General features: G+C 42.0%; 2 protein-coding genes across 2 annotated transcripts; both read left to right on the forward strand.

Moving 5' to 3' along the window:
* Positions 1–15,613, forward strand: bub1 (BUB1 mitotic checkpoint serine/threonine kinase; the record flags this gene model as incomplete). Its single annotated transcript, XM_084000191.1, has 24 exons — positions 1–127; positions 294–353; positions 1,130–1,271; positions 1,363–1,559; positions 2,237–2,277; positions 2,385–2,464; positions 2,565–2,614; positions 3,119–3,306; positions 3,425–3,543; positions 4,552–4,988; positions 5,451–5,491; positions 5,582–5,701; positions 6,490–6,602; positions 7,830–7,927; positions 8,018–8,102; positions 8,918–9,098; positions 9,251–9,311; positions 10,276–11,048; positions 11,824–11,924; positions 12,035–12,196; positions 13,112–13,269; positions 13,497–13,674; positions 14,780–14,886; positions 15,415–15,613. The coding sequence occupies exons 1-24, from the start codon at positions 105–107 to the stop codon at positions 15,611–15,613; spliced, it is 3,714 nt and encodes a 1,237-aa protein (XP_083856317.1). The 5' UTR covers positions 1–104.
* Positions 15,614–18,024: 2,411 nt separating this feature from the next.
* Positions 18,025–22,448, forward strand: LOC311007105 (lactoylglutathione lyase-like; the record flags this gene model as incomplete). Its single annotated transcript, XM_084000192.1, has 6 exons — positions 18,025–18,093; positions 19,310–19,392; positions 20,714–20,854; positions 21,082–21,149; positions 21,258–21,347; positions 22,357–22,448. The coding sequence occupies 6 exons, from the start codon at positions 18,025–18,027 to the stop codon at positions 22,446–22,448; spliced, it is 543 nt and encodes a 180-aa protein (XP_083856318.1).
* Positions 22,449–23,396: the final 948 nt, after the last annotated feature.

Here is a 23,396-nt window from a genome sequence, read left to right on the forward strand (position 1 = left end):
CTGCTGAAATGTATTAGTAAAAGTTAAACAATAAAATACATTAATAGAGTTAGGAATTAACCTACTTTCTGCAATTATTTATGAAATTTTAAATTCAAAGCGAAATGGATATCACCGCGTATTTACAGTAAGTCAGTAGGCTACTAAACTTGTTTTACCCGGTGTTAACTACGTTAGCTTAATGCTAACGGTTAGCCCTCAACGTAACGAAGTTGTCGCTATTTTATAACAAAGTAAAACTACATAAAACCACTAAACATGATGATAAATGACTACACGTTTCACTTTCGCAGGTGTTTTGAGAGCAGATTCAGCTCGTACACCGGAGACGACCCTCTGGATCTATGGGACAAGTGAGTGACGTTATTATGACTGTTAATATAAACTGATTAGAGATCAATAAACTGCTTATATCACACAGAAGACATAATCTATAACAAGTCCTGCATTAGTAAAAGTAATAATAAAGTATTTAAGTAAGTAAATTCCTTTAGAGTAAAAGAATAGAATACTCCTGTCATTCAAAATAATGCAACCTTTAGTTTTATTTCTGTAATTATTGAAACTTATCAGGAAAAAAAACTGCAAATCATCACGTTTGATCAGTTAGAAACATTTTTACTGATTCATATAACATTCATATAAGTGACTTCTGCTCTCACTGTACTGTTAGTTATTATTTAGGGTTAGTATCTATAGCTGTCAAATATATTGTAGTGGAGACATACAGTGACATGAGTGTTCATTGATATGTATTTAAATACATTTAGTTAATTTCATCAGTAATTTAAGCAACATTGCTGTGGTTGCTCGTTCATATTAAAGTGTCTGATCCTGATCGTCTCTCAGGGTTGTTTCCAGTCTGACGTTCCTCCATTGTTTTGTTGCATTGATAGAAATGAGCCTGTTGTGGAGACAAAACATTAATTAATGTATTTTCAATTTTCCAATGTTCATCCTTGTATCAATTATGTGAATTATGCAGCTGGACTCCAGACTGTTCTTTGGTTCCTCTTACTCTGTAATAATGTGACAGCTACAACTTGTTTGATGCAAAAGTACCACATGTAGTTGATTGAAGCTATAATCGCAGAGCCTTGAGTTCACTCTTCACTGTCTTTGTCCTCAGGTTTGTGGAGTACCTGGAGCAGAAGATACCTGCGGACGGCGGCAGTGGGATGTCGGTGGTGTTCGACACTCTGGTGCAGAGGTTTATAAGCGTGGAGCAATACGCAGACGACATCAGATATGTCAACTACTGCATCAAATGTGTAAGTCTGACTGACTGAGACGCTTTGTTTGTTGTGGTCCAGGCTGCTGAACCCTCACCTGACCCCCTCTCTCTCTCTCTCCTCCCTGCAGGCCAGTTATTACTCGGACCCCGTCGCTCTGTACAGCCACGTCTTCAGTAAAGGCATCGGCACCAGGACGGCCGCTCTCTACCTGGCCTGGGCTCAGCAGTTTGAGCAGAGGGGCCTGAACGAACAGGCCGACGCCGTGTACCAGAAAGCCACGGAGAACCAGGCCCAGCCGGCCGAAACCGTTCTGCATGAATACAGGTAAGAACAAGGTGACACACTGGTTCAAATTTTGTTTGAGTACACATTTCTCATGAGTTCCCTTCAGTCTGGACATGTTTTACAAATAATTATGTTTTTTGTTTTCAATGATTTGACTTTTGTAACGGGATGTGATGTGTTTTTATTCTGTTTTTGGTTTTTATTTTGTTTTCTTAGCACAAATTCACATTCGTCCACAATCTACAGCTATTGATCCGTCTTTATCCCGACCAATAATAAGACTTATAAACGTCCTGTTCTGTGCAACAACTCAATCAACTCATTCAAAATATGTTAGGTATTTATTGCCATTTGCACAGGCACATCACAGTAGAGCTACATAGAAATCTTGTGCGTTTCCCCGAGTCAAAGAAGACCTATATACACAACACAACACAACACAAACACAACAAAATTCAAATAAAAAAGATAAAAGAGAAGACACAAGGGACCAATCATACATAAATAAGACAGGAGACACACAAGAGTAAAGGGAAAAAAAATACTGAAGAATATTGCACACATTGCAAATATAAGACATTATTATAATATATACAATGTTGTTTGAGTGTACTAAAGACTTTATAACTATCTTATCATATAAGCACAACAGCACTAGGTCAGTTCCTGTTGTTTTAAATGTTCTGTAATAAAAATAATGTAAATCTGTTCTACAGGCAGTTTCAAGCAAGAACCAGAAGCCAGACTCCAGGATCAGGTGAGAGAAAATTTACAAGAGAAAATTTACTCTCTTGTTTTTTTTATGTCTTTCTTGAAAATATTAAATAAAACTTTTGATTTGATGTTTTGTTTTTTGTTTTTCAGCAGGAGGTCGAAACCCTTTGCAGAACTCACATTTAACCAATCAGATGTCATCGCACAGAGAGCCGGCCGCTCAGAGCAAGGTGTGTGTCTGTGTGTGTGTGTGTGTCTATAATAATATAATCATTCAGTGAGTCCTTGTTGTGTTTCCAAACAAACTAAACTCTCTGTGCTCTGTCCCAGGCCTCTGTGGACGGTCCGTCCAAACCAGCTGCAGTTAAAACCACCATCATGTGAGTGTTGATGTTAAAAGATTTGTTTCCCGTAATGTGAAGTTTGTGCTTCTGTCAGTTCAACCAGCAGGTGGCGCTGTGGTGTCATTTTTTAAAGGATAGTAAATAAATGAAATGAGATTAATTAATAAATAAGTAAAAATAAATGTTGCACACCAAGATTAATAATGACCGAATAAGGAAACAGAATCATTGAAATTAAGTCATATTATAGATACTGAAACTTTACAGTGTCTCTCAGAGTTAAAGTTAATTTATGAGATGAAATTAAAATTAAAAATCAAACATTTTCTGACACTTTTCAGCTGAAGTCAAGTAAAACAAATGTAATTTATTATTTTAAACGCAAACACTGTGGACCAGAAGTCTGAGGCTGCTCTCCCACTGTATCAATAAATATATGTAGATGACATTTATATTTTTTCAATATTATTAATCTTTACTTTCTCTCAATCTGTACATATTTGAATACACATAATTAGAAACCTCTGTCCTCCTCTGCAGCGTCTCCCGCTCTGAGACGTCGGGAGCGCTTCCCTCCGGCCACGGCGCCGGCGGCGTGCAGACGGTGTCCGAGTACATGACGGACGAACTGGAGTGTGAAGGATCAGAGTTCTGCTTCGAGGAAGTCCGGGCGGCTCGGTACTTCCGTCAGCTGCAGGAGAGACGGGAGAAGGAGCAGAGAGAGTCGAGTGAGTCCAGACTCACAACAACACAGTAGAGGGATGTTGTGACTTCAAAATAACAACAGTGGGTAGTTACATTTGTTGTAACGTTTGTGTGTGTGTGTGTTTTTATTTGTTTTTAAAGTGGAGCGGCGCCTCAGGGAGCGCGAGGAGGAAATCCGCAACATGCAGTCGATGTTACAGCAGGTGGACCAGGACCTGCAGGCCTGTGGAGATCTGAGCAGCCGGCCGCCGTCACACAGGGTGAGACTGGTGTTCAGGGGTTCGTACGTTAAAAAAAAAAACTGGAAAAGTCATGAATTTGATAATGCAGGGTTCCCACGCCTCCTGGACAACCTGGATTATGGAAAAAATTCAAAATGTCCTGGAAATGCTTGAGTTGTGAGCTTGAGAAACCCTCCAAAGAAGCACCTAGTGAGAGAACTAGAGACTTTGAGTTGATGAGTGTTTCCAGTGTTGAGCCTGTTGTTTTCTCTGCTGTAGTGGACGTGGTTTAAAAACAAAAACAACATGTATGCAGCGTTGTTCTATGATAAAATTGTCATAATTTTTCAGCATGTAAGAGATTATTTCATACAGGGTTCCTACGCAAGTATGGAAAATGGAAACTATTATATGGAAATATATTATCTTAATACTTGATTTGGTCTTATCAGAATTTATTTGGGATAATTATTTTGTAGGCGCTATTGTACCAAGCTACAGCTCCTGTAAATTATTTGGTGACATAATGGCATACACATTCAGAATAATGAAAACAAAAGACTAAGTGCCTCATTTATTTACATGATACACGTCTAATTACTCAAATGTCACAAATTATTAGATTTTTTATTTTTTTTAAACTTAGAAGTCTTGAATTTTGAAATGTCAAACATGTCTGTTCTGATAATACAAGTCAGCAGTGTAAAGCTCAAGCACGTGTTCGCCTCCTTTTATGTTTAATAGAGGGTGGGACAATATCTGGAAATAGTTTTTTAATATACGGTAGTTTTATTCTTATATTTCATGCTTACATTGACAGTTTAGAGGTCATGTATACTCATGGAAATTTGTTGGCTAAACTGTGTCTGAACCCTGGTTGTTGTAGTTCACACTGTCCTGGGTCATGTGACATTTCCACCTCTACACATTTACTCAGAAAGGAGGAAGTCAGAGTGATTTATACCTATTTATTTGTGAATTTTATTTTCAAAATAAAGTTCTCAATGGGTGAAGAATTTAATCGAACAGTTGTTTTCTGTGTTTCAGCTTCCTGTCGTAGAACCGGCCGCCACCCTGACCTCCGAGCCCCTCCAGCTCTCTGCCGCTCGCCCTCGACCCTCCAACCGTCTGAGCAGCCGCCGCTCTCTGGGCCTCAGGCTTCACGCCGAGCCGAGCTTCATCCGCGAGGCCGCACCGCCCGGCGCCACCGCCCCCATCTTCGTCCCCGACCTCTTTCCTCTGCAGCAGACCAGCGCCCGGAGCTCAGAGCTTTCCCATCATCCCCCCGCTGGCCTGGCTGACAGGAGCGTTCATCTCCCGAAGGAGTCGGACCGGATCTCCGCGGTCCCACAGATGAACCTGTCGCTCCACAGACCGGCCGCCGCCGCCGCCGCCGCCTCGGTTGTGAACGCCGACGCTGCAGCTGCAGCTCAGCCCGACATCTGGGAAAACCGTCAACTTCCAGAGCACAATGCCACACAGCAGTGAGTCGCCTCTGAATGTGATCAAATTATTTCAGGTGTCAAGAGAGATGGAGGAAAAAAGTAGTAGATAAACATTTTATTTGAGGGGCGCTGGGTTTTTGGGGTGTGACTGCTTTGTTGTGACATCACAAAGTGACAGGAAGTCCTGACGGCTGGTTTTAAGGCTCAGTTTCTGAATACAGGCTGTGTGCATTTCTCTGTGGACTGAGGCTTTGATACTTTCACAGTATTAATATAGAACCTAGAGCTGCTTTATAATCACACTACACATGGACATCTACCTTTATACTGTATGGAGCTTTAACACAAACATCTACCTTTATACTGTATGGAGCTTTAACACAAACATCTACCTTTATACTGTATGGAGCTTTAATACAAACATCTACCTTTATACTGTATGGAGCTTTAACACAAACATCTACTTTTATAACTTATTTTATATATTTTATATATTTTCAGAGACGTTAACCAGTTCCAGGAGCCTGAGGAAAAGCTCGATGGTGAGTTGAACTTGTCGTTCTCTTCACTTCTTGTGTCTTTATTTTTCTTCTGGATGTTTTTTAAGCCTCCGTTTTGTTTCCCCCCCTCAGTGTCTCACGGCGCCTCGGTCAACCTGTCTCACGTCACTCCAAACACTTCACTGGGTTTTGTTCAGGCGACACCGTCCCGGGCGCTGCCGTCGCCCACAGTCAACACACGGGAAGCGCTGGGTGAGCACAGAGAGGTTTAACTCACTGGTTTCAGATCTGCACTGGGTTTAATTTGGCCCTTAGGAGCTTCCATAGACTGTCACACATTTCCAGTCTGGGCTAGATCTTCTGTTAAAGGGAAATTCAAATTTCACTCATTATCTACTCACCATCATGTGGACTAAGGGCTGGGAGAAGTTTCAGAGTCCTCCGTGGCTTCTCTGAGTTACAGGGGGTCTCGGCGTAGCACTGCATGTCCATATAACGGTTGCAAATGGATACCAACTGTCTTCGTAACAAAAAGACACACCAAAAAACATCCAAATACCTCCATGCTGCTCGTATGTAATGTCCGTCTTGTATTGAAGCCCCGAAATGAGAAATTGTTCCGAAAAAAAATTAAATAAGTCTATATTTTAAGCTTGTTTGTAGCGGAAGCTCCCAGCACTGCTCTTTCTGGTCCGTCCAAATCCCGCGTGATTTGCATTGACACCCAGTTCACAGCTCCGCAAATTGCGCAAGATTTCGGCAGAGCAACACTGGGAGCTTCCGCTACAAACAAGCTTAAAACATAGACGTGTTTAATTTTTTCCCGAACAATTTCTCATGTTGGGGCTTCAATACAAGAGGGACATTACAGACGAGCAGCATGGAGGTATTTGGATGTTTTTTGGTGTGTCTTTATGGACGAAGAAAAGTGAGCTCCACTCAATTTGAATTTTGGGTGAACTATCCCTTTAAAACACGAGGAGAAAAAGCTTCGATCACGTTAAATGAGGATGTTTTTTCCTCTGGTTTGTTCCTGTCAGACGTCATCATGGACATGTTCCAGGCTCCCACTCTGCTGGAGGATCCGTTCAACAACACGTCGGCAGCGCTGCACACGGAGGCTGACGGTGGTTACCAGAGATACAGTGAGTTAGTGAATAGAATAGAATAAACTTTATTGTCCCACAGGGGAAATTTGTTGTGGACTCAAGTGTATGGTAAAACCTGCCTTAAAGCAGATATCAGTGGAATGTTTTTGTTAATATAAGTCCTAAATAGTCCTATTTTCCGTCAGCAATCACTTACATGAAGTATTTCAGCCTAAACACGAGTCTCTCCGTCACTCTGCTCTGCTGTAACCCGAGGAGAAAATTTTCCTTGTGGGATACAAGTGTTATCCAATGAGGAGAGAGAACGGCATGAAGGGCTGTGTGTGCAGCCAAGGGATGCGCGTGAATGTGGTGACGTAGCACGAGGACCAATTGATGCCTGACAAGGGCGGGGGCTGCTAACTCATGGTGCGTTCAAAGAAACTCGTACTTTGTGTTTTTCCTTCCTGTGAAGTCATACCAGTTCGATCTGGTACGAGTTCACGGGTCGGAAGTTACGAGTGGCCGTTATAGGGAACTTTCACAGACAACAGGACGGTAAAAACACGAGCTACGGGTTACCTGGAACGCTACCAAGTCGTAGTTGTGACTTGAAGCTGTAACTTACGGTTTCAAAAGCCTGCCTTGAACGCAGCATTAGCCGAAACGGCCGTGAAGCTGATATCTGCTTTAATATACATACAATACATAAATGACAGTTTGAAACATACATATACACACAAAGTTGACCTGACTTGAGATTAGATTGTTAGAATATTTGTATCTTCTTTTTAGGGGTGTGAATCTTTCACTATCTCACGGTTAGATTCAATTCAGATTTTTGGGGCTACGATTCGATTCATATGGTTTCTGCTTCAGTCGATCGGTGAGCAAAGGATCCTCATGATCTACTCCAGTCTGCTTTGCAAGACAGAACGACTAAAGTGTCTTTTTCACATTTATTGAGTTTTAAACATTTATCCATGCTTAGATATAATCGTTGAAACTGTTGCATAAGTAACAAAATTTAAAGCGCCTCTTTATTTAAAAAAAAAATAGTGCAGTTAAACATGTTGCCTTTCAAATGGCCGACAGCCAGCAGATTCGTTTAATTTTTTTATTTTTTAAAATCGATTTTGGGGCATTTTATATCGATTCTGAATTGTATTAAATGAGAATTGCGATTCTTATGTGAACCGATTTTTTGGCACACCCCTACTTCTTTTATTATATTTATTTTATTTATATTTCTGCCTGTTAACCGTGTGTTGATGTGTGTGTTTGCAGCAGCAGCCTCCTCCTCCTCCTCCTTCTCTCACCCTCGTCCTCCTGCAGCAGTTGCTGCTCCGTTCACCATCTTCCAGGACGACACCGACAAAGAAAACGGACGGTAAATACGATTAGACAACACTACACAACTTAAAATATATGTGGTGAAATATTCTCTAATGAGGAAAACTGTGTGTGTGTTTGTTTTCAGAGGTGCTGGTCCGTCGGCGGCAGAGAAGCAGAAACCAGTCCGAGCTCTGGCTGAGGTCGCGGCGTCCAAGACGGACAAACCCAACGTGAGTACGGACGCAACTGATGCTGCGTTTTATTAAAGATGATGAGATTATAAACTTTTTTTTTTCCTTTTTAATGAATTTGCATTTTCTATTTTCAAATGCAAAATTAAAAATCAGTTTTTTCCCTTTGTTTGTTTAAATTTAAAGGGATAGTTCAACATTTTGACAAATTATCCCATTGCCATAATCCCTATAGTCTTAGCAGTAGGTTCGTTACCTTTAATTGTTGGTGCAAGCTGTTTTTAGAACAGCGGAGCAGAGCCGTGAGCTGCTCAGAGCTACACTACGGAGACTCGTGAGATTTCTTGGTTTCTGTCATCAAATTCATCAAATACACAATCCAACAACTCCAAAACGCTCTGGTGGACAAGTTGTGACCTGCACATTCACCACGCTATGAGATAATAACACAACGTTACCAGACAGAGTTGTTGTAGAGGTTAATGCAGAGACTGCTTGATGAAAAACTGTCCCCAACGGGAACGTGCATCAGCGGTTTTGCATGAATTTACCTCTAAAACAACTCTGTCTTGTTCGAAATTGTTGTACGAACCTACTGCTATGACTATAGTGAATATGGCAAAATAAATGTTGAACTATCCCTTTAAATGATTAAATCTTGACTCAAGAAAATGTAAAATAAAAACGAGTTATTTAAGTTTTATAAAGACATAACAAACTGCAGTTTCAGTAGAGATTAAAGTCACGACTGTCTGAGGTTTTACACATTAATGATTTAATCTTAACTGTGAACATTCAGAGGAAACGATGACTGATCAATAATAATAATGTTGTGTTGTTTGTTGTTTGTCCAGGACACTCCTCCTCCAGACCAGATGCCTGATGAGAGCACCATGTGGGGCGCTCGCTACAACTCCCTCAACTCTCTGGCTGCTTGTCCCAACAGCACCACAGACTTCGCCCTGTTGGCCCAGTTCGTCTCCACGCCCTTCACGCACAAGACCCCGATCAGCGGCGCCTTCTTCCAGGACCAAGGTACGGATAATCAATCAATCAATCAATCAATCAATCAATCAATCAATCAATCAATCAATCAATCAATCAATCAATAGATGATTTTGGAAAGAACATCTTAGATACATCACAGCTTCTTCTTCTTCTTATTGTAATTATTCCTCCTTCCTCAGAGAACGACGGTGAAGACGAAGACGAAGACGCTTTCATCCGACGTCAGACCAAGAAACTGAGGTAACTGATCAGATGCTGCTCTGGTCGTCATGACGACCACTGTCCTCATAAAAAGACACGGAGGTCTCTGAATTATGGAAATCTAACTCATCATCAAATACACAATCCAACAACTCCACAACGCTCTGGTGGACAAGTTGTGAGCTGCACATTCACCACGCTATGAGATAATAACACAACGTTACCAGACAGAGTTGTTTTAGAGGGAAATTCATGCAAAACCACTAATGCACGTTCCCATCGGGGGCAGTTTTTCATCAACAGTCTCTGCATTTCCCTCTAAAACAACTCTGTCTGGTAACGTTGTGTTATTATCTCATAACGTGGAGTTGTTGGATTGTATATTTGATGAGTTTGAAGAGGGAAACCAATAGGGCTGACCCGATTATCATAGTTTGATAATCAAAGCTTCGTGGACATAAAATCGATTTTAATCGAAGCTTCGACGGCCGGGGGGATGCGCGATTATAACGTCTGATGGGGGGGGTGCGCGATCGTAGCGGAAATAATGAAAGTAATGGCAAACAAACACTGGATATCTCCAAAATCTGGCAGGTTTCCAGGATGCCAGGTCGCCTACTCATTTTAATGTACCGGTAGCCTAACAATTGCAGATGAGAACCGGTGTCAAAAAGGAAGAAGAAAAAAAACAATCGATCACGGACTTCATGATCGATTACCATGGCAACGAACGAAGCTTCGAAGCTTCGATTTTCTTTCAGCCCTAGAAACCAAGAAATCCCGCAGCTCGCGGCTCTGCTCCGCCGTTCTAAAAATAGCTTGCACTGACAATTACCTACTGCTAGGACTATAGGGATTATGGCAATGGGTCAATTTGCCGAAATGTTGAACTATTCCTTTAATCTACACTTTCTCTTTATAATAATAATCAGAAAGACGTCGTATATCTCCCTCTATGTTTGGATCAATAACATATCTCTCTGTCTCTGTGTCTCCGTCTCAGTCCGATCCTGGAGCAGAGTCCGTCCGACGAGAAGCTCTCGGACACGGCGGTCTCTCAGCTGGTCCCGTCCTCGGAGCGCCACGGCACCATCACCGTGGGCGACGGTCACCTCCTCCTCTCCTCCTCCTCCATCACCATGGTGCAGCCTCCTCCTCCGGCCGTTCTCTCCTTCAGAGACCACACGCTCTGCAGCACCACCACCGCCGCCGACTCCTCTAGGAGCGCCGCACCGGGCTGGGAAGTGTACAGCAGCCCGGAGCCGCCGCAACCGTCCACACGGACCTCGCTGCTGCTCCCACTCAAACCCAGAACTGAAACCTTCAAGATCCTGGAGGAGGAAGAGGAGGAGGAGGAGGAACTCGTTCAGAATCCGAGCTGTGACGTTCCCATGATGAGCCCGGCGTGCGCTCCCAAACCGGACTGGCACCGCAGCAGAAGCTCTCAGGCGGCGGTGGCGGTGGAGCCAGATCTGGATTTGGACGCCTTCGACGTTCCCATGAGTCCGGAGCAGAGCCGCATCTGCACCGACGTGTCCATGAGCCCGGCAGCAGCACCGACGCCGCGCGGCCACGTGTCCATGAACGCATCATTATCATCAGCATCAGCATCATCGCCGTCGTCGTCGTCGGGTCACGTGGTGCCGGACCCGTGGGACGAGCAGCTGATCAACGACCTGCTCGCCGCCCTGACTCCGCCCCTCAGCGCCCACCCCCGCTGCGTCACGTGGCCCTGCGGCGTCCCCAGCATCAGCCCCAAGACCACCATCAGCATGGGTGAGTACGAGCAGCCAGCAGCCAATCAGGTTATTGATCAGTCTGAGCTGCAGAGAAGTTCAGCTCAAAACAGAAATAACAAAACTCCACCAGTCAAAGAGTTGTGGTCACATTGCTACTGTTTATTTTTCCTCTCCCTTTCTCACTGTCTTTCTTTGGTTTTTTGGGGGCTTTTTTGGCCGTTAATGTACAGGACAGAACACATGGGGCGGGTGCTCTACCAACTGAGCCCCCTGTCTTTCTTTAGTTAATACTTACAGAAGTGTATTGCATTGCAAAAGACAGTTCTGTAATTTTTTCAGTTTTTCTGAATAATTAATACATTTTTCAGTTTTTCAGATTAAGATAAGTGGAGGTTGACCTGACCACAGCAGTTAAACGTGGTGGGAGCTTCTTGTAGGATTTTGAAATCTTGTTTGGTCAGGAAAAAAATTCTCCCCGGAAGAAAAATAAATGACAGTATACTGTAAAAACTGGAACAGGAAAAATACTCGGAAAACAGAGCGTTTTTTTGTTTGTTTGATTTCAAGACTAGGAGAGAAAACAGTTGTCTGTGTTTACAGAAGCATATTGCATTCACTTGAAAAAACAATCACACACAAGAAAAAAAAGTCTAAGGCCAACTTTTTTTTACTTGTCCTCACCATGTGTTGCACTATATAAATAAAAAAAAAAAAACTGTTAAATTAATAAAAAAAAATCTCAGTTATTTAAACAGAGTAAACTCAGAAACAGCAGCTTTGTAACTGAACCTGCTGTGTGTGTCCTCTGACAGGACGGGCGTCGCTGCAGGTGGACGGCGTCCTCGGTGAAGGAGCGTTTGCGACGGTTTACCAGGCGACCGACCCCCGGACCTCGGAGAAGATGGTGCTGAAGGTGAGAAGATAAAAATATAATAAAGATCAGGACACATCGATGTTCCTCTTGTTCTAGAAGAGTAAACTGAGTCTCCGTGTCCGTCCTCCTCGTCCTCTCCGTCCCCTCAGGTGCAGAAACCGGCCAACCCGTGGGAGTTCTACGTCAACGCGCAGCTGGACGCTCGGCTGCCGCGCGGCGTCCGTCACCTGTTCAGCAGCGTTCGCTCGGCTCATCTGTTCCACAACGGCAGCGTCCTGCTGGGAGAGCTGCACGGCCACGGGACGCTGCTGGTAACTACACCACGCTCTTCTCTTTCTCTCTTTCTTTCTCTGTCTTTTTTCTCTCTTTTTCCTTTTTCTCTCTGTCTCTCCTCTTTTTCTTTCTGTCTTTTTTCTCTCATTCTATCTCTTTTTCTTTCTGTCTCTATTTATTTCTGTTTTCCCTTTCTCTCTTTTTCTCTGTCTCTCCTTCTCTTTTTCGCTCTGTCTTTTTTCTCTTTCTTTTTTCTCTCATTCTATCTCTTTTTCTTTCTTTCTTTTTTTCTCTCCCCCTCTCTTTTTCTCTTTCTCTCACTCTCTTTGTCTTTTTCTTTCTTCTCTCTTTTTCGCTCTATCTCTCCTTCTCTTTTTCGCTCTCTCTTTCTTTCTGTCTTTTTTTCTCTCTTTCTTTCTTTTTTCTCTCATCCTATCTCTTTTTCGCTCTTTCTCTCTATTTCTTTTTTCTCTCTCCCCCTGTCTTTTTCTCTCATTCTATCTCTTTTTCTTTCTTTCTTTTTTCTCTCCCCCCTCTCTTTTTCTCTTTCTCTCACTCTCTCTGTCTTTTTCTTTCTTCTCTCTTTTTCGCTCTATCTCCTTCTCTTTTTCGCTCTCTCTTTCTTTCTCTGTCTTTTTTCTCTCTTTCTTTCTTTTTTCTCTCATCCTATCTCTCTTTTTTGCTCTTTCTCTCTATTTCTTTTCTCTCTCTCCCCCTCTCTTTTTCTCTCATTCTATCTCTTTCTTTCTCTATTTCTTTCTTTCTTTCTCCCTCTCTTCATTCTCTCTCTTAATTTTCTCTTTCCCACTCTCTTTTTTTCTTTCTACCTCTCTTTCGCTCTTTGTTTCTCTCTCTATCTTTCTCTCTTTGCCCCCCCTCTTTCTTTCTCTCTCCCTCCCTCTCTCCTTCCCTCCCTCCCTCTAACGTCGGTCTCATCCCTTCTTCTCCCTCAGAACGCCGTCAACATGTATAAATCTCAGAGCGACAAGCTGATGCCTCAGCCTCTGGTCATGTACTTCGCCGTCTGCATCCTGCACATGGTGGAGCAGCTTCACGCCGTCGGCATCGTCCACGCCGACATCAAGCCGGACAACTTCATGCTGGGAGACAGGTACGGTAACCAGGCAACCGACGATGGGATGGGACAAACATGGAGGGAAAGACTGCAAGCCTTCTTTTTTTAAGTTAATTTTATAAAAGTGATGGGTTTTTTTTGTTTTGTTTTTTAAAGCGGACTGATCCTGTTTCTTTTTTATCCTCTTTGTATATTTTGAATTTATTATTAATATATTTTGGTTTCTGAACTCTGTCTCCGCTCTCGCTGTCGTTGTGTCTCAGGTTCCTGGACAACAAGAGCTTCGAGGCGGAGAACGTGGACCACGGCGTCGTCCTCATCGACCTCGGCCAGAGCATCGACATGGAGCTTTTCCCACAAGGCACCGCATTCACCGCCAAGTGCCAGACGTCGGGCTTCCAGTGCACCGAGATGCTGAGCGGGAAACCGTGGAACTACCAGGTGAGAGAGGCAAAGAGAGAGAAAACTTTATTTATTCATCCGGCAGCTCAGGTTTAAAATAAAGAGACAGAAACAAACAGACACTGAAGGAAATACGAGAAAAATAATTAAATGTATCAAACTTTGGTCAAAAAAATATGTATTTACATATTTATAACATGTCTTATAAGGAAATTAAAGAAAGAATCAGAAAAGTTTTTATTGCCAAGAGCGGTGAAAGTCACTTTACAGCACAAGGAAGCTGACTTGTCAGGTACAAAATTAGTTTAAAAAAAGTTGTGATAAAATCAGAATAAACATTTAAAAAAGCAAATCAGAATGAATTAAAAATATACTAGTGCAAAAAATATGCATATCTTACAATTTAATATAGAATAAAGATAGACTAGGATGTGTTTGTAAATCACTGATAAATATCTAATGATCTGATGAATAAAATCTGAAATATTGACAGAAAATGTTCTGAAGCATCATGAAGCAGTTTTATTTATTCATTAAAGCCCCAGTATGTAGGAATTCCCCCCATCTAGCGGTGCGGTTGCATATCTGAACGTATTCTTGATGTTGCATTCACCTGAAATAGGCAGACGTCAGACAGACAACAGACGCTGCATGTAACAGGATAAACAGCGGTCCGCCAGCACGAGGCAAAACAATACAGGCCTGACAATATGTTGTCATGGTGATGTCGTATTGTTTACCTGACCCACGTTTTACCGTCTTTCTCTGGTGGAGTAAAATGACATCCGGTTGGTTTGCCGGCGGCCGTCTGCCTGACTGCACCTGAATGCAACACCAGTGCCTCCGTCCTTCCTCACACTACACAGTGGTGACAGATTTAACAGGCCGAGCCGACAGCTCCGCTGAGTTTCCGTGGTTACCTACGGTCACGATGCAACATGGCCGCCTCGGTTCGGTGCGTCGCCCACTTATGTATTTGTAACGACTTGTAACAACTCATTCTAAGGAACCAGAAAGCTTTACTTTGTATGCAGCTGTGATTCCACTTCAGTGAAATACGTATTTATGAAAGACATGTTTGCTAATAAAAAGCCAAATAAGTTACATACTGGGGCTTTAATGTTGTGTGTTGTTGTGTTTTCAGACGGACTACTTTGGAATCGCCGGCACCGTTCACTGTTTGCTGTTTGGGACGTACATGCGGGTGACCAACGAGGACGGAGTCTGGAAGTCAAACGCCGTGTTAAGACGGTAAATCACTGATCAATAACTCACCAATGTGTCCATACATGTACAGTGTGTTTGTGTTGTATAAATCACATTGAAGCTCCACCGCCACTGAATCAGGGTATCCGCGGGGTCTTGAAAAGTATTAAAAGGTGATACATCAATTTTGGGAAAATTAAGACCCTTAAAAGGTATTAAAAAGTATTTTCACGACTTTATAAAGTCTTAAATTTTGAAGGAATCCGATAGTGAAATGGCACTCGGATATCGGCTACAGCCCTACAAGAAACAAAATCCAACGAGCTGAGGCACATGTCATGACTGTCGTGATTGTTGTTTTTGTTCTTGGAAGTTGAGCAATATATTTTTTTGATACTTTTCCTTTGATTTATTACCCCAGCCTATTTTGAATTCTGTTGAAGTGGCGGTGAGGTATTAAAAAATATTGACAAGGTCTTGAAAAAGTCTTTAAAAAGTATTTAAATTAATTTCAAGATTCCTGCATATATCCTGTGAATGAATCCCCTCCTCCCTCCCTGCTGTTTCCCTCAGGAACCCCCACAGCGACCTCTGGTCCGACTTCTTCCACACGCTGCTCAACGTGCCGAGCTGCGAGCGCCGGCCGAGCCTGCGGAGCCTCCGCCTGCGGCTGGCGGCGGAGCTGCAGCAGAACTACGACAGGAAGCTGCCGACGCTGAAGAGCCGCCTGGTGGTTCTGCTGCTGGAGAACCGCAAGGCCACTCGCCGGTGACGCAGCGAGGGAGGGAACGGCCCGGACGCAAACTCACTGAAACGACTCGTCCTCCTCTTTTAAACAGTTTTTTTTTTTTTTTTTTTTTTACATTTTTAGAAGATGTCGTCGTCGTTGGAGGTTTTAAATCTGTACAGATAAAAAAAACGTTATTTAGTTTTGTTTTTAACTTTTTAATTTCATGTATTTCTAAATTGTGAAACTTTTTCTTAAAAGAATAAAATTTGTGTTGAAGTGGAGAGTTCATCTTCATGTGTTGAGGATTAGCCGACTCAGCTTTTACTCATTTCTACTTTGACTTAACAACTTGTTTTAGTTTTTTTTCATTAACATTTTTTCCTCAGTATTTATGTTTTTTGTGCTTTTTCCATAAAAAGGAAATTGAATTTATTATTTTGCCTTTTTCCTTTCGACTCTAATTTCTTTCTCTGAAAAATGTAATTACAAATTGTGATACATTGCAATTTATTACCTTTTTTTTTTTTTACGAAGATCAATTTTTTATCAGATCAAACAAATTCTCAGTCTGTTTGTCTCATTTAGATCATCTTTTATTCTTGCTAAATGACACAGACTGATCAACAGTCACATGAAGGACTTTACTGCCAAACACTTTCATTTGTATTTTATACTTGACAAAATATCACAATACTGTGCTGTTTCCCCGCCTCCTACTTTAAACTATAATATTTATGAGAAAAATAGAATAAAAGTATAAAACTGCCGGAAAAACTTGAAAAGAAAAATCCTACAGACTGAATGAAAACAGCAGCTTTAATGTTCACACTCGTTCAGACGCTTCATGTTTGTGTAACGTGTGTTTTGACTCTGACGGTTTCAGGTGGATCAGTTCAGCCTGAGAACTGATCCAGGATCAGGGCGTGTCGCCGTCGCTTCACCCACTCGTCTTCACAAACCTCGAATGTCTCAAAACCTGTTCAGACCTGCAGCTCTTACTGCAACCCCCGCCTCAAAAACACCTCCACAACAAACAAAAACATGTTAAAACATTTAATATTTAACCATAATAATAACCTTTACATCCCATAATAAAAGCATGAACTTTCTGTCCAGGCCTCCTTCAGACTTTACTCCTCATCACTTTCTGTCTTTGTTTGTTTCATGTTCATGTTGTTTAGATGTGTTTTACTGATTTAGCTCCCGTGTTGCCTTCAGGCGCTGTGGAGCAGGTCTGTAAATGTGACATGTGTCTGGGGCTGGTGCTGGTGGTGGTGGTGGTGGTGGCAGCTCAGAGGGGAAGTATAGACGTCGCTTTACATTTCTTGTCAGGTGTGTTGGCACCTGAATGCAGCAGCTGCTCTCCGGCCCCTCCCTAGGGAGCTTAGAAGAAATGTTGCGTTCACGGACCGTCGGAAATATCTAAACTAGGAAAAGTCAGTTCTGAAATGAAGAGAAGAGCTGTTGAACTACAATAAAAACACAAAATTTGACAAAGATAAGTATAAACGGTTATGTAAATATTTTGTATTTTTAAAAAATCTTATAACAAGTTGTTTTTCATCAGTTCTTGTAACTACATAAACGACTCCACATTAGTTCAAAATCTTTCCTGTTAAATCAGGATATTTTTGTTTCTTCTTGAACTTTTTTGTGTTTTCTCAAAATCACTGTGGGCTGTTTGAAAAAAGGGAAATGTAAAATATATTTTAAATTAGTTTATCTTATTCAAACAGGAACTTTTCTCCTTTGATCATCAACTGAAATGTTGTTTAGTTATAAAGACGAAAGGTAACACTTTATAATAAGTACACACTATAATGCATTAGTTAAGCATTAATAAATACTGAATTAATCATTTATAACACATGAATACTCATTAGTATGTAGTTTATTAACACATTTAAAATGTTTTTACTCACCATTGACACACTTACTGAAACTACATACTAATGAGTATGCATGCGTTATAAATAAAGAATTCAGTATTTATTAATGCTTAATAGTGCGTACGTATTATAAAGTGTTACCAAGACACATTCACATTTCCAAGTGACATTCTCAAAACAATAAGAACAGAGTTGGTTTTTTGACGCTTTTCTAGTGACTGTCATCTACAGTAATATGATCAATTACTAGTATTAGTTGTTTTTTTGTTTGTTTTTTCAGTATTTTTTCCTCCTTGAACCAGGCCTCTGACCTTGTCACTGAGTTAAAGTATCAGACCTTTAACGATGGAGTTGCATCTCATCTGGATCTAAAAGTCAGATAAAGAAAAGCGGCCCAACAGTCAAAACAAAAATAAAAGTGGATAACTTGCAGCTGCAACTGTGACATAACACCTGAGAAACGCGATTCTCCGAGCTGCACCTGAAGGCAGCAGCGCAGCCCGGAGAGAGGAGCAGAGCTTAGGAGGCTGAGAGCTGATCCCAGTCCAGTCCAGAGCCGGAGCCATGGAGGACAGAGGGCTGTCGGACGAGGCCGCGTCCGCCGCCTGCAAGGAGGGAGACCCCATCACCAAGGTAACAAGGCTTTTATTTTATCAAAGAAACCAGTTTATTGATCCATTCATTGTCTCATGGATCAGAGTTAAAGTGTCTGAGCTGCTGTGCTGCTGGTTGAGGCTGTAATAATGCAGTCAAACCTGTTGCCATGGACATGCAGATACCTGTGGACCTCACATACCTGCACAGTCACTACGCCTCCACTCTAAACACATGTGAAGCCTTGACATTATAGATATATGTGCGTATATGTCAGATTTATTGTCCCATACAGGCTGATACCTGCTGCTCTGTGCAGAAAGGTTTTAAAGGTTCATTTCAACCAAATTCCATCAAACCTTTAGCCTACGTGTGATGAGATCTCCCTCTGAGCTTCCTGTTTCTGCTTCAGTTCACTGCAGCTAAGTGGGATTTGATCGGAGCTGAGAGCTCTAATAAAATTTGAATGATTGAACAGGAACTTGTATTTCCTGCTACAGCGTTGAGGTGACACACACACACACACACACACAGAGAGAGAATAACACACTCACCTGTTCACTCAACTGTGAGAGGGAAGTTTACACTGAGACGCCTTCTTCTGCAAAGAGCGGTTGCTGCTCATTGTTGTTGATTCTGTAATTTCCACTCAGCTCTATTACTACATGAAGAAGCTGCAGCATTACACCAAACTGTTATAAAGACAGAAAAGATAAAGTCATTTTGTAATTTCACCCTTTAAAAACCCAATGACAGTTTAAATATTGTGATTATTTTCTTTTTTTTCATTCACTTTTGGCTGAATTCTTCAACAACTAGTCTGCTGTTTCACTATCAATCAAAGTTCCTTATCTATTTAAGCAAACTGCACTGGTTTGGTTCATGTTTGCACAAGATTTAGCACAATTCTCCACCAAATCTGCAGAAAAATCACACTGATTAAACCCGATGAGTTCATTCTCAGCTGATAAATATCAAATGTTTTGGAAAAATGTGCCAATACGACTGAGGAGGAATAACTGAGATTATGTAAAGTTGCTGCTCCTGTTCTTTAACATCATTTTATAGCTCAACGTAACTTTATGAACTCCTGTCAGAACCTGCAGAAAGGTCATTGAACATATAAATATCTCTAAGTGTCATCATGTCTGTAGCTTGTTTCTGATTGGACGAGTATGACACAATCCCAACGACTCAGGACTGTTTTAAAGACACAAGTGTAACTGATGGATGTTGTCATGTTTGTTCTCTGCAGGATTACATGATGCAGCAGACGATGCTCAGGGTCAAAGATCCGGCCCGGTCCCTGGACTTCTACACTCGGGTCTTGGGAATGACGTGAGTGAGTCCTCGGCCGAAACTGTTCCAGTGATCGATTATTGATCAGTTCCCCTCAGTGAAATCAGGTGTATCGACCTGTGTCCCTGTCCCTGTGGATGTTAAGTTAAGTTAAGATTCCTTTATTTGTCCCACAGTGGGGAAATTTACATCTGTGCAGCAGCAGCAGCAGCAAATAGCAACAGGATAAAAGAGACAAAAACAGAATGAAACAAGAGGAATTTAAACATCACACAACAATAATTTATAGAAAAGATGATAAAAAAGTGCAGTAGCCTATGTGCAATAACTGAAAGAGGAAAAAAAAGCCCAAGTATTGAGCAGGAGCTGCTGCACAGGCTGCCACCCTCGCGGCGCCATCTTGCATGAGGTTTGAACCACCGTCCTCAACGTGGACACTTTTCACAGGGACTTCCTGTCTGGTTGTAACTCAATACACTTTAGTCTCTCCTGTTTAATCCAATCCAGTCAAACTTTATTGACACAGCATGTACAAACAACCAGGTTATGAGGGCTATGACTGAGAAAGCTCAGTCCAAGCCGTGTCATTGGTCTTGTTTTAGATGCAAATGTTTATTGGACCTAAGTGACCTTAAAGGAATGTGTGTCTTTAAAAGATCTGCAATATAAGATGGTGTTTCCACTTTAAGAGCTTTAAAAACAAACAATAAAATCTCAAAATCCTTTGATGCACAAGAAGCCAGTGAAGAGAGTCAATATCCAGGCTTTAAAGGGGAACTATGCTGCAAGTCCATGTGCATTTGTTTTTAACGAAGCCGGTGAGAAATCAACCCATGGAGCGGTGGATACCGTTATTTATCATCTACCATGTTACCATGTGTATATCTGTGTAGTCTTATCTGTCATAAACAAGAGATTGCGGGTTACGGGGCGCATTACGTTTGTGTGGCGGTGTCGCCATGGAGATGAGAGCTGGGACACCAGGTCGGAAGGTTCGTTTTCAGCCAAGAGGCGCTAGGTGGAAGGCAGAGAGCCTTCATTCTCCCTGGAACTAGTTACAAGTCATTAATTTAACCAGCACAATTACCCAGAAGTTGTTAAATTAAGATAAATGTAGCAGAGTTAAGGTGAAAATCCTGCATAGTGCCTCTTTAAAGCTATGGCCATTCATTTAACAGGCAAGTAAATGTGTGAATCATCTGCATAGAAGTGGAGGCAGACACTGTATCTTTACAAAATGGATCCAAGAAGTGGCCCTAGAATTGCACCTTGGGGAACTCCACATTAGAGCCTATTCATGGGTGAAAGCTTTACTGTGACCCAATCACTGACCGGTCGGTTCCCCTGTGTGGTTTTCCAGGCTGCTGCAGAAGATCGACTTCTCCTCGATGCGCTTCACCCACTACCTCCTGGGCTACGAGGAGAAGACGGACATCCCAAAGGACATCAGAGAGAGGACGGCGTGGACGTTCTCCCGCCGAGCCACCGTCGAGCTCACACAGTTCGTATGACGACACCAAACACATGTTCGCAATGTGGCCAAAAGTATGTGGACACCAGTGACGCTACTGGTTCAGAGTCGTGAACATGGCTTGAAACCCAGTTTGGGTGTCTGCATAGTTTTGACCACATAGTGAAATGTATATCAAGAAAACTGATTTTTATTTTATTCTAATCAAATTTATGATGAATATTGATGAATTTTGTTTCTCTGTGTGTGTGTCTCAGTAACTGGGGATCAGAGTTGGATGAAAATCTGTCGTATCACAATGGAAATAACGAACCTCGAGGATTCGGTGAGAAAGTTCGGATTTCACTTTTGTATGTGTGTTGTGTGTGTGCGTGTGTATGTGTGTGTGTGTGTGTTGAAGGTGTAACCTGCTGTGTTGTTGTTGCTGTTGCAGGTCATATTGGCATTGCGGTTCCTGACATTGACGCTGCCTGTAAATTATTTGAAGAACAAGGAGTGACGTTCATCAAGAAGCCAAAAGCAGGTGAGACCGTCCTCAGTCAGGTATCTCAGGTCAAGACTCTGATCCAATCTGGAAACAGGACTTTAAAGGGATAGTTCAACATTTTGGCAAATTGGCCCATTGCCATAATCGCTATAGTCATAGCAGTAGGTTTGTTACCTTTAATTGTCGGTGCAAGCTGTTTTAGAACGGCGGAGCGGAGCGGCAAGCTGCGCAGAGCTATGCTATGGAGGCTTGGTTTCCCTCATCAAACTCATCAAATACACAATCCAACAACTCAAAAACGCTCTGGTGGACAAGTTGTGACCTGCACATTCACCACGCTATGAGATAAAAACGGAACGTTACCAGACAGAGTTGTTTTAGAGGGAAATTCATGCAAAACCGCTGATGCGCGTTGCCTTTTCAGCAAGCAGACTCTGTATTTACCCTGTATTTACCTCGAAAACGGCTCTGTTTCGTAACGTTCTGTTATTATCTCATAGCGTGGTGAATGTGCAGGTCACAACTTGTCCACCAGAGCGTTTTTGAGTTGTTGGATTGTGTATTTGATGAGTTTGATGAGGGAAACCAAGAAATTCCTTTAGCTTCGTTAGTGTAGCTCTGAGCAGCCTGTTCTAAAAATAGCTTGCACCGACAAATAAAGGTAACAAACCTACTGCTATGACTATAGCCATTATGTCAATGGGCCAATTTGCCAAAATGTTGAACTATCCCCTTAAGGTATTTCCAGGACTTGAACAGTTGGTAGACTTTGGTCTGGAGCCATGATTTTAGAGCAGCATGTTTTATCTACAACAAAGTGTTTCCAAGTTATTGATTTATTAACCTAATGAATGAATAAGATCTGATTAAATCCTCATTAGATGAAGTTGTGACATTTTTTTTGATAAATATCTCTACAGCATCTTCCTGCTGTAATAAGTTTCCACCAGTAGATGGAGCCAGAGTTAAGATAAAACAGCTGACTGTTCTTTCTTTCTTTCTTTCTTTCTTTCTTTCTTTCTTTCTTTCTTTCTTTTTATCTCAGGTAAGGTGAAGGACCTGGCCTTCATTCAGGACCCTGACGGCTACTGGATTGAGATTTTAAGTCCAAACCACATGGTCTCCTTGATGCCTTGATGACGAGACACTGGGAGACACTGAGGACGTTGGTGTTGGACAACAACAACACAGCAGAAAACTGTGTCAGACACTTGATATTCACATGAACCTTCATCTGTGTTGGACTTTTTTTTTAAGGACTTTTCTCTGATGTTGCACATTTGAAGATCTGTGCACAGTCTGCTGCTTTTCTTAAAAACAAACATTAACAACACCAACAACCAAAATTCATTGTGTCGTCTGTCTTTACCTCCAGATGTTTCTATCAAAGCTCCATACAGTATAAAGGTAGATGTTTGTGTTAAAGCTCCATACAGTATAAAGGTAGATGTTTGTATTAAAGCTCCATACAGTATAAAGGTAGATGTTTGTGTTAAAGCTCCATACAGTATAAAGGTAGATGTCCATGTGTAGTGTGATTATAAAGCAGCTCTAGGTTCTATATTAATACTGTGAAAGTATCAAAGCCTCAGTCCACAGAGAAATGCACACAGCCTGTATTCAGAAACTGAGCCTTAAAACCAGCCGTCAGGACTTCCTGTCACTTTGTGATGTCACAGCAAAGCCCCGCCCCCTCACCACCACCACTTGGACCCACCATCCATCCAACAACTTTGCAGGATTTGGTTTCTCTGAGTGTTTTATTCTGAAATCTGCTCTATTTTATTGGATCAGTCAGAAAAGAGGCTCAGATCTTCCTGTCTTCTGATTGGCTGTCACCGATCTGTTGTTTTTAGATGTTTTTTTAATCACAGTAAAAGTTCTTATTATCATTATTATTATATGTGTATCATCAGCCTCTGATCTGTTCAGACCAGCGTCCTCGTCTCTTCACTTCACTTCTTCTCCGTCTCCTCTGTCTCTTTTGTGTCGAACGCCGTCCGTCCGCCTCATATCATGTCGCCCAGTTTCCCGCCGGTCACTTCAAAGCGGCGTCCGGCGTGAGAACCGTGTCGTCTGACCGAG

This window comes from Trachurus trachurus, assembly GCF_905171665.1.
Source record: "Trachurus trachurus genome assembly, chromosome: 24".
Taxonomy (NCBI): Eukaryota; Metazoa; Chordata; class Actinopteri; order Carangiformes; family Carangidae; genus Trachurus; species Trachurus trachurus.